At 39.4% G+C, this 12,196-nt stretch overlaps 1 protein-coding gene across 6 annotated transcripts in view; it reads left to right on the top strand.

The window, feature by feature from the left end:
- The window catches only part of ppp1r9a (protein phosphatase 1, regulatory subunit 9A), a 425,367-nt gene that overhangs the window by 268,239 nt on the left and 144,932 nt on the right, over positions 1 to 12,196 (top strand). For 5 of the 6 annotated variants that reach the window (XM_060824768.1, XM_060824770.1, XM_060824766.1 and 2 more), the window contains 2 exons: positions 529 to 612; positions 4,984 to 5,182. In XM_060824768.1, the coding sequence (XP_060680751.1) occupies positions 529 to 612; positions 4,984 to 5,182 (283 nt within the window). The remainder of the gene's footprint in view (positions 1 to 528; positions 613 to 4,983; positions 5,183 to 12,196) is intronic. The other variant, XM_060824767.1, reaches the window with a different exon arrangement.

The following is a 12,196-nucleotide window of genomic DNA, read 5'->3' as shown; positions in this document are numbered from 1 at the left end:
CCCAAAACGCACATATAACACACATCCACAATTATACAAATCTGCAACAAATGGACTGCAGCAGTTCAAGAAGGCAGCTTACTGCAAACTTCTCCAGTACTATTAGGGATGAGCAGTAAATGATGGCCCAGCCAACAAAGCCCATATCGTCTGAATACATTTTGGAAGATACTCAGCTGCACAATTTCCTGAAAATAAATGAACAAGTTGGGAAATAATAGTGATTGAAATACTCTGGAAAATTCCACTTTTAGTCTTTCAGACAATCATAAGGTAGCAAGGGTCAAGTGTAATCTAAAAAGACCTATATAATGCAATCTCTACTCAAGTTAAGAACAAATTCAGATCCCTATTTCATCCTTATTCCTCATCTTTCAATTTTAGACTTCACATATATTAAAAAATCAGATTTTTTGCATGTTGCTATAATTTGTAAAATTAATAAATTAAATGTACGACATAAACTTTCAATTTCTGCCATTCTTAAAACCAGTATTAATAATTGATTTAATTTTTAATTTATTGTAGTGTTCAGTCACAAAAGATATGTAGTAAAGGGAATAAACAAAAGGACAAGGAAAAGGAATCCAATAGACTCTCATCAGGAAGCAGGTATGCCACAATACGGACCCCTTTCTTTTTTGTGCCTGTGTCATGGGAATTATGAGCTTTTTTTGTGCAGCAATTTCAAGAGGATGTTTAGTGCTTTGGCCACAAAGAAACCTGCACACAGTTTGGAGTCATTCCAGTCCATCAAAGATTTGTAAATGTTCATGTTTCAAGTTTTTATCTTATTCAACAAAGAAATTGCATTTGGTTAAACAGGAGCACTATTCAAATCCATGGAAATCAGTTGTAAAGTTCCCACTTCTGTTCAGAACGGACATTTTGCTTATTTTTCTTCCCTATTATTGGTTAATTGCTCATTCCTGACATTATTCTGTTGAACTACAAACCTTTTGGGGATAGCCAAAATACATAATTTTTGGCTATAAAAATTCTACAGTTGATTATCATCACTGTAGCAACGTTCTAGATAGAGACAAGCTTTTTCCCAGGGTGAAGGATTCAATAACGGGAGTCACTCTTTAAAGGTGAGAGGTGGAAAGTTTAAGGGGGATACACACGGCAAGTACTTCACACAGAGGGTGGTGGGCGTTTGGAACATGTTGCCACCAGAGGTGGTAGAGGTAGGCATGGTGGATTCATTTAAGATGCGTCTGGACAGATGCATGAGTAGGTGGGGAGCAGAGGGATACAGATGCTTAGGAATTGGCCAACAGATGTAGACAGTTCATTTGGATCGGCTCAGGCTTGGAGAGCCGAAGAGCCTGTTCCTGGGATGTAAATTTTCTTTGTTCTTGTTCTTTGTTCTTGATTGGATTTTGAGTTGTGATTTAAGGTATCCGGAACTTTTAACACTCATCAGTGTCTCCTGATCTTTGACACCTAGAAAAAAAATGAACAATCATTGTTGTATTATCACACTATCTCAACATTCCAGGGTCTGCAATATTTTGTTTTTATTATGTGAATGTTTGCTCACCATGTTCATGGAAATTAAAAATAATGCCGGGGCAGAGGAAGTGTCATGAACTAGGCTATTGACCACCATGTACAATTTTCTGATCAATGCTACCAGATTAAGGTTTCTCCAAAGATGGCTGCAGTATGTTTGGATAGTGTGATGATGCAACAATGATTGTTCATTATTTTCCAGAAATCAAAGATCGGGAGTATGAAGATGGGGATTAAATTTCCAGATATCTTAAATCACAACACATAATCTGGTCAAGAATCTTACTACAGTGATGATAATCATCTGTAGAATGTTTAATAGTTGTTGCAGAAAATATGTATTTCGGCTATTACGAAAATGTTTGCACAAAGAACAGTACAACACAGAAACAGGCACTTCAGCTCACCAAGACTGAGTCAATACACAGTGCCTTTCTGAACAAAATCCTTTCACCTGTCTGTGATCTGTATCCCTCTATTTTCTGCCTATTCATGTAAGAGAGCATCAGAGAAGCTCTCTTAAATGTTGCTATTGTTTCTGCCTCTGACAATGCATACTAGGCACTTACCACCTTCCGTGTAAAACAAAAAATGTGCTTTTCACATCTTCTTTAAACTTACTCCCTTTTATCTTAAACCTACGTCCTCTTGTAATTAGCGTTTATACCTTGGGACAATGACTCTGACTATTCATTCTCTATATGCCTGACATGATTTTTTAAACTTCTATCAGGTTGCCCCCATATCTTTGACTTTCAGCTGAAACCAAATCAAGTTTGGCCAATCTGTCCTCATAGCTCATACCTTCCAAACCAGGCAACATCTTGGTAAACTGTTTCTGTACTCTCTCCAAAGTCTCCACATACTTCAGGTAGTGTGGTGATCAGAACTGTACTCAGAACTAAAGTTCTAGAGAGCTGCAACATGACTTGCCAATTTTTATACTTGATGCCTCAAAAGATGAAGGCAAGCATGCCGTATGGTTTCTTCTACGTTACCACACTGCCCTCATCAATCATCTTCTTCACTTCCTCCTTTGCCTTCCTTAGTATTCTGGGATAGATCCCATCAGGTCCTGAGAACTTGTCTACCTTAATGTTTTTCAAACACCCAATACCATGTCCATTTTTATGTTGACATGCCATAGATTATTAACATATTCCTCCTGAGACTCACCATTTATCCTGTCCTTCTCCTTTATGAATAACAACGCAAGCTATTCATTAAGGACCTCACCCAATTCTTCCGGCTCCATGCATAAATTCCCTCCTTTGTCCTTGAGTGGAACTCCCCTATCCCTAGATATGCTCTTGCTCCTTATATAGGTATTAAAAGCCAAGGGATATTCCTTAAACCTGTTTTCCAAAGACTTTTCATGACCCTTTTAGCCATACTAATTCCTTGCTTGAGTTCTTCACTCCTAATTCTTTGTTTGAGTTCTTATAATCATTCCTGAAGAAGGGCTCCTGCTCCTTTGATGCTGCCTGACCTGCTGCGCTTTTCCAGCAACACATTTTTCAGTTCTTATAATTAAAGCAAATATGTCAGGAATGATTAATTAACTATAATGAGGAAGAAAGTGTTATACTGGAAAAATTCAGCTGTAGAGAAAGTTAACTTTCAAGTCTGGTAAGACACTTCTTCAGAACTGAAACCTTCAGTCACACCCATTTCTGTGATCTACCTAATTGACAAGCAAAGCTGTTTTCAGTAGCTTCCTCTCATCTAGTATAGCTTTATTTTGCTGCAATGTTGAACCTTATTTATTGTATTTACGCCTCCATTAATGTACTCTTATAGTTACTACTTCAATGTCTTTAACATTTTCAGAATGAATACTTCAAAAAAGTTCTGGTAATCAAACATTTATTACTCCAATGGTACTTTTCATTGATGGTCCCTGGGTTAACAATAATAGGGAAGAAAAATTTAAGTGAAATTTCCATTTCTAAGATAAAACTATGTACTCATCAAATGTTTGAATATTTCGACATTCTCAGCTACTGAGAAGTACGCAAAATTAGGCTTCCTCCATTTCCCTTTTATTTGTATTTCATGTTATTGCTGACGGAAAGTATTTACGTGCTAAAACAGGGATTGCTGGAAAAACTCAGCAGGTCTGGCAGCATCCATGAAGAGAAATCAGAGTTATATTTCGGGTCCAGTCACGCTTCATTAGAATGCAGAAGGATCACAAAACCCAAAACATTAACTCTGATTTCTCTCCACAGTTGCTGCTAGATCTGCTGAACTTTTTCAGCAATTTCTGTTTTTGCTTCTGATTTACAGCATCTGTAGTTCATTCAGTTTTTATTTAGTATTTAGGTGCAGCTTGATTATAATAAACATGGTAACTACTGTAATAAAATCAAACAGAGAAAGATTCTTGTGACGCAATAGTAGTGTTCCTTCCTCTGATCCAAGAGGCCAGGGTTCAAGTGCTACCAGCTCCCGAGGTGTGTAATAGCATCTCTTAATAGGTTGGTTCGAAAATATGTGATTAAAGTGATAATGTGAATTCTCTGGGCCAGAAAGTCCATGTTCAAGTTCCACCTGTCCTAGACATGTGTCATAACATGCCTGAACAGGTTGATTAAGAATATCTAGACCAACCTGAGTATTTGTCTCAAGTTATAGATCCAAAGAATCACGCTACTGGCTGTGAGATTTCCAACCACAAATAGCAGTGACACCATCTGGGACTCTGCAGCAAATCTGAAGTCGCTGCTCCAATTGGTTGTAAGAGAGCCATTCCATTATGTTTCCCATCACTAATGACATGAAGCTGTCAGAGTGAACCAAGGAAAAATAGCATTTTTCCAAATATTAATATGAACAGTTCAATGTTCTGGTTAGTTCAACATTCACTTAATTTTCTTTGGCTAATGCCATTGTTTCCTTTAGAATGAAAACATTCTGCATCCACTGCTTGTCAAACTGAGGTACTGCTATCTGTGTTTTCAGATGCAAAAATCTCAGTGAGTACGCGCACACCATAACTCTTAAGCAATCTGACCTGTCTGGCAAAGATTTGGATGAGCTCATTTTTATTGATGTTTATGTTTAGATGCATCCAATAACACATTGCTTCTGGAAAACCCAGTCACACCAGAAAAAGTGCTGATGGATAGGAAAATTGCTGAGAAATTAATTGCCTTGTGAAAATTTGAGTACCAATTACAAAATTATAACAAAACTAGTCAAAAATGATGAAATGATCAAGAATTTACAGACCTAGATATCTTAGAACAACTACTGACTTGGCTGTTTCTTGAGAAATCCTGATGACTTGGCACCCAGCATATCTAAATGTTGGGAAATAGCCTGCAGTATGGACACCTGTTAGCTGTAGCTAAAAAGTAGCATAGTGTACTAATTGGAGAGAAAATACTTTTGATGATATGTTGAAAAATATCAATAGTAATGGATGCCTGCATTCATAACCTTTTGTTACTTTATTGGCAGGATCTCGAAGGATACCTTGGATAGCTTGACAAGTACCATTTCAGTAGGAGAAACATCTTCCTCTGTCTCACCATGTGTACTTTTATCCTGGTTTGGAGAGAGTGCTGGAGGATACAATTCTTCCAGTAATATGCCATCCCCAAGCAGTTCAACAGAACCATCTTCTGAGAGCCTCAGCCCAGAAAAACAGAGATATAAGGTAAATTACTGTTTTTTTTAAATCTGTAATGGAAGCTAAAATATATCTTTTTAAGCAGATATCTAGACATGTTTTTCAGTATTACATGGAAATAAACATGTTATAAACATGAGTATACAATTTCATTGCTTGAACTGTGAAGATTAAGTTGATTTGTAGTTGCCTGATTTGGTGGATTAGGTTTATTTTCATAGAGTATTATGGAGTTATACAGCATGGAAACAGACCCTTTGGTCCAACTAATTCAGGCCAACCCTATGCCCAAAGTAGCCTAGTCACATTTACCTGTGTTTGGCCCATATCCCTTCAAACCTTTCTCATTTATGTACTTATCCAAATGTCTTTTAAATCTTGTAACTCTACCTGCATCCACCACTTCCTCTGGCAGTTCATTACACACATTAGCCACTCTGTAAATTAAAAATTGCACTCATGTCCATTTTAAATCTTTTTCCTTTCACCTTAAAAATATGCTTCTAGTTTTGAACTTTACCTTAAGGAAAAGACCTTTCGCTATTGACCCTATATATGTCTCTCATGAGTTTATAAATCTCTATAAGGTCACCCCTCAATCTGCTATGCTCTAGTCAATTCAGTTCAGGCAGCATCCAACAAGCAGCGAAATCGACGTTTCGGGCAAAAGCCCTTCATCAGGAGTAAAGGGCTGATGAAGGGCTTTTGTCCGAAATGTCGATTTCGCTGCTCGTTGGATGCTGCCTGAACTGCTGTGCTCTTCCAGTACCACTAATCCAGAATCTGGTTTCCAGCATCTGCAGTCATTGTTTTTATCTCTAGTCAATTCAGCCAATTCCTGGCAACATCTCAGTACATCTTTTCTAAACCCTCTCCAGTTTAATAATATCCTTCGTACATCAGGGCAACCAGAACTACAAACCTGTAGAAGAGGCCTCACCAATGTCCTGAATAATCTCAATATGACATCCCAACTCCTAATACTCAAACATCTGAGCATTCAAATTATATTGATTATCTGGTTTATTAACTAATCAAAATCTGAAGAATATCCATTTCTCCCTGTTCTCTCAAAACCAAAATAACTACTAAAGAATGTATTGACCCAGAATTTCTACAATCAGTTTCAACTGACAGGGATGGTATTAGTATTATGATAATGCCACTTGACTAATCATTCAAAACCCCAGGCTAATGTTCTGGGGATAGAAGTTCAAAATCTACCATGACTAATGGTGACATTTCAATTCAGTAACAATTTGAAATTGAAAGTGTTTTCCTAATTGTGAGCATGTAACCACTGTCAGTTATGTTAAAAAAAGTTTTGTTCCTAATGTCTTTTAGGAAAGGAAATTTGCCATCCTTGTCCAGTCTGGTGATTCTGAACCCACAGTAACCTGATTGATTTTTAACTGCTCTCTGAACAATTAGGAATGGAAAAAAATGCTAGCCTAGTCAGCAATGCCTCGCATCCCAAGAACAGATAACAAACACTGGTCCTCCCAAAAGCAGCTTGAACCAAGATTTCTCAGAAATCTCAAAATTTGCAGCCATGTAAAAACTGCTGTGAAATGAAATGAAATCTGCATTCAGAAGTCGATGATGTTTGATGTTGTGAAAGCCAAAGGTTGAAGCTATAATTTTTAGATCTTAAAGATATTTAAGAAAATCTAATAACTGAGCCATTTCTCTTTTTCATCTAAGATTCTGATAGCATTAAAGTTAAATCAAATCACTGTCATATGGGTAGCATGGCTCAGTGGGTAGCACTGCTGCCTCACAGCACCAAGGAAATGGGTTCATTTCCACCTCAGGCAACTGTCTGTGCAGAGTTTGCACATTCTCCTTGTGACTGCCTGGGCTTCCTCCTAGTGCTCCGGTTTCCTCCCCCAGTCCATTGTATCCAGGGATGTGCAGACTAGATGGATTAGTCATAGGAACTGCAGAGTTGCAGGCAAAGTGTAGGGGGAAATGGGCATCAATGGGATGCTGTATGGAGGGTAGGTGTAGATTCGATGGCCTGCTTCCACACTGTGGGGATTCGATGATGATTTTCAGTAAGAGAAAAGAAACAATATGCTGAAATGCTAGAAGTAGTTATACAGAGTCATATGGCAGATACAGTGTTGGGTCTAAATTTACAACTGCTCTGAAATTACGTGACTACACATTCTCCTTCAGTGATCTTTTACTTCGGGACAGAGGAATCTGAGTTAAATTAAGTGAGGTTTCAATGGATATAATCCTTGAGTGAAAATGATTGACGTAGTTTTGTGCAAAGGGAGGTGTCGAGGTAAAACAAATGGAAGTCACTTGATTGTCAGTTTATTCAGAATTTCTGTGCATGATTCGAATGTTATGCAATTGTCACACTGGAAACTATTTTCTTTAAGTTGTTGTTTTTGCTTTGGTACGGACTTTGCAGTCACAATAACAACCAAGCTGTCATTTGTGTTCTGTGTTATTACTCCTCTGAAACTAGCAGCATTTTTGGGAGCCTGATCTTGCACAGTAAACCCTGGAAATTGAGAAGTTGTTGTCAATGAAGCTAAGCTTCTCCATTGGTTTTGTTATTGAACTGTTTAGGTGGAAATTAATTCAAAATCATTGAGCCAACAAGAATTTCCACTTTAGCACTGTAATGACAATGTTAAAAACTGCTACGTTACGTCTTGTTGATGAGGTGTAGCTAGATCTTAAGTCATGATTTGGAGTTGGACTGTGATGTACAAAGTTAAAAATCACACACCACCATGTTATAGTCCAACAGGTTTAATTGGAAGCACCAGCTTTCGGAATACTGCTCCTTCATCGGGTGGTTGTGGAGTACACAATTGTAAGACACAGAATTTATAGCAAAAGTTTACAGTGTGATGCAAATGAAATTATATATTGAAAAATACCTTGATTGTTTGTTAATTCTCTCATCTGTTAGAATGACCATGTTAGTTTCACTTCTTTCATATGTAAATCACAAAACTTTTTTAAAAGTTACATTCTCAGGTTAACTTTAACAATTGGTGTCAGCCCAGATAATGTGTTGAAGGTGTTAGTCCCCTGTGTGCTGCTGTCTGTGCCATAATGTTTAGACTGATTCTAATCTAAAAAATGAGTTAACAGAGCCTTTCTTAGATCCATGCAGTTTTTGAGCAAAATACAATGTAACTCTGCAAGTACAAATGCTGCATGGAGGGTAGGTGTAGATTTAATGGGCCAGTTGGACTTCTTCCACACTGTGGGGATTCTATGATGAGGAATGTGACAGACACCTGGAAGTACTCAAGGGTGCCTTCATAAGAACGGGATACAATGCTCAACTCATATACCGCCAGTTCCAATGTGCCACAGCAAGGAACCATAATGACCTCCTCAGGAGACACAGACAAGTGCTACAACCTACAGGGTACCCTTTGTTGTCCAGTACTTCCCAGGAGCCGAAAAACTACGCCATGTTCTTCTCGACCTGCAACATATTATCAATGAGGATGAGCACCTTGCCAAGATCTTCCCCACACCTCCGCTGCTCGCTTTTAAACAACCACCAAACCTCAAACAGATCTTTGTTCGTAGCAAACTGCTCGGCTTTCAGGACAACTCCATGTAACCCTGTCACGGTAGGCACTGCAAAACGTGTCAGAGTATGGGCAAGGATACCACCATTATTTGGCAGGTACTCATGTGACTCACCCAACGTTGTCTATCTTATACGCTGCAGGCAAGGATGCCCTGAGGCATAATACTTTGGTGAAACTGAGCAGAGTCTGCGGCAACGGATGAATGGGCACCACACAGCAATCAATAGACAGGAGTGTTCCCTCACAGTTGGAGAACACTTCAGCGGTCCAGCACACTTGACCTTGGACCTTTGGGTGACCATTCTCTAACACTGACTTTGGGACAGGCAGCAGCGAAAAGTGGCTGAGCAGAGGCTGATAGCTAAGTTCGGTACCCATAGGGAGGGCCTCAACCAGGACTTTGGGTTCATGTCACACTACAGGTGATCACCATTGCACTACACACACACAGGGACGGACACATGCACACACACATACACACACTCTCACTCACACGCGGACACGGACACACACTCCTACAGACATACACACTCCCCCACTCACACATGCACCCTCTCATAGACTTAGACCTCTTTACACTCACACACACATACACTCTCTCTCACAGACACTCATAACCCCCCTACCCCAGACACCCGCACATACTCTCACATACACTCACAACCCCCCACCCCAGACACACACACATACACACACTCACAAACCCCCCACCCAGACACACGCGCACACACACACTCTCTCACACTCACAACCCTCCACCCCAGACACACATACACAACACACACACACACACAAGTTTTTGCGGTGAATTTGTACTTGCAGAGTTACATTGTACTTTGCTCAAAAACTGCGTGGATCCATGCAAGACTCTGTTAACTCATTTTTTAGATTAGAATCTGTCTAAACATTATGGCACAGACAACAGCAAACATAGCCAAACACCTTCAACACGTCATCTGGGCTGACACCAATTGTTAAAGTTAACCTGAGAATGTAACTTAAAAAAAATTTGTCATTTACATATGAAGGAAGTGAAACTAACATGGTCATTCTAACATTTGAGAGATTTATCAAACAATCAAGGTATGTTTCAATGTATAATTTCAGTCACATCACACTGTAAACTTTTGCTATAAATTCTGTGTCTTACGTTGTGTACTCCACAACCACCTGATGAAGGAGCAGCACTCCGAAAGCTAGTACTTCCAATTAAACCTGTTGGACTATAACATGGTGTTGTGTGATTTTTAACTAGATTTTAAGTGTTCTCAGTCAAAACTAATTGTCGACAACCTCTCTTGTTTTGGAAAACTAATTTTGTAACAGTGCAAAATAATATTTTGGCTTTATCATTATTCCAACATTTCAGGAAAATCTTTAAAAGTTGTATTTATGATCATTTAATTTTTGCTAAATATGTCCCAATCTTTATTTTACTTCCTGTAAAACTTTTAAAAAGTGAAGGTTAATCAGTGGATTTTACTTTCTGCTTTGGACTCTGAGAACATGTCAATATGTTTTGCTGCTAATTTTGATTGATAATGTCACTGTTGCTGGAGATGTTGACGTGGCACCAAATTCAAATAGCATCAGAAAAGATCAATTTTATGTTGTACAAATTGAAGGATCTTCAAGATCAAGGTAGGCAGCTAATGCAGGAGTCTTTTTTGGATATACCCATTTCAAACAGGTATGCTGTTTTGGAAAATGTAGGGGGTGATGGATCCTCAGGGGGACGTAGCATGAACAGTCAAGTTTCTGGTATTGAGACTGACTCTAATGCAACGAGGGGTACTTCGGCTTCCAAGAGATCAATTGTGTTAGGGGATTCTGTAGTCAGAGGTACAGATGGACGTTTCTGTGGTTAGCAGAGAAAAAGCAGAATGGTGTGTTGTTTCCCTGGTGCCAGGATCAAGGATGTTTCAGAGAGGGTGCAGAATGTTCTCACGGGGGAGAGGGGCCAGCAGGAGGTCATTGTCCACATTGGAACCAACGACATTGGAAGGGAAAAGATTGAGATTCTGAAGGGAGATTACAGAGAGTTAGGCAGAAATTTAAAAAGGAAGTCCTCAAGGATAGTAATATCTGAATTACTCCCAGTGCTATGAGGTAGTGAGGGCAGGAATAGGAGGATAGAGCAGATGAATGCATGGCTGAGGAGTTGGTGTATGGGCGAAGGATTCACATTTTTGGACCATTGGAATCTTTTTTGGGGTAGAAGTGACCTGTACAAGAAGGACGGATTGCATCTAAATTGGAAGGGGACTTGCAGGGAAACTTGCTAGAACTGCTTGGGAGGATTTAAACTAGTAAGGTGGGGGGGTGGGACCCAGGGAGATAGTGAGGAAAGAGATCGATCTAAGACGGGTACAGCTGAGAACAGAAGTGAGTCAAACAATCAGGGCCGTGGTAGGACTGATAAATTGAAATGTATTTATTTCAATGCAAGGGGCCTAACAGGGAAGGCAGATGAACTCAGTGCATGATTAGCAACATGGGACTGGGATATCATAGCAATTACGGAAACATGGCTCAGGGATTGGTAGGACTGGCATCTTAATGTTCCAAGATACAAATGCTACAGAAAGGATAGAAAGGGAGGCAAGAGAGGAGGGGGAGTTGCATTTTTGATAAGGGATAGCATTACAGCTGCACTTGGGAAATAAGGCAAGGCAGGTGACTGAGGTGTCAGTGGGAGAGCACTTCTGGGCCAGCAACCATAATACTATTCATTTTAAAATAGTGATGGGAAAGGATAGAGCAGATCTAAAAGTTGAAGTTCTAAATTGGAGAAAGGCCAATTTTGATGGTATTAGGCAAGAACTTTTGAAAGCTGATTGAAACCAGATGTTCACAGGTAAAGGGACTGTTGGAAAATGGGAAGCCTTCAGAAAGGAGATAACAAGAATCCAGAGAAAGTATATTCCTGTCAGGGTGAAAGGAAAGGCTGGTAGGTATAGGGAATGCTGGATGACTAAAGAAATTGAGGGTTTGGTGAAGGAAAAGAAGGAAGCATATGTCAAGTATAGACAGGATAGATCGAATGAATCCTTAGAGTATAAAGAAAGTAGGAGTATACATAAGAGGGAAATCAGGAGGGCAAAACGGGGACATGAGATAGCTTTGGCAAATAGAATTAAGGAGAATCCAAAGGGCTTTTAGACGGGATAGGGAGAGAATAGGGCCCCTCAAAGATCAGCAAGATGGCCTTTGTGTGGAGCCACAGAAAATGGGGGAAATACTAAATGAATATTTTGCTGTGGAAAAGGATATGGAAGATATAGACTGTGCGGAAATAGATGGTGACATCTTGCAAAATGTCCAGATTACAGAGGAAGAAGTGCTGGATGTCTTGAAACGGTTAAAGGTGGATAAATCCCTAAGACCTGATCAGGTATACCCAAGAACTCTGTGGGAAGCTAGAGAAGTGATTGCTGGGCCTCTTGCTAAGATATTTGCATCATCG

Source organism: Hemiscyllium ocellatum, chromosome 5 (genome assembly GCF_020745735.1).
Source record: "Hemiscyllium ocellatum isolate sHemOce1 chromosome 5, sHemOce1.pat.X.cur, whole genome shotgun sequence".
In the NCBI taxonomy this organism is placed as follows: domain Eukaryota; kingdom Metazoa; phylum Chordata; class Chondrichthyes; order Orectolobiformes; family Hemiscylliidae; genus Hemiscyllium; species Hemiscyllium ocellatum.
This window is presented reverse-complemented; position numbering and strand designations above follow the sequence as displayed.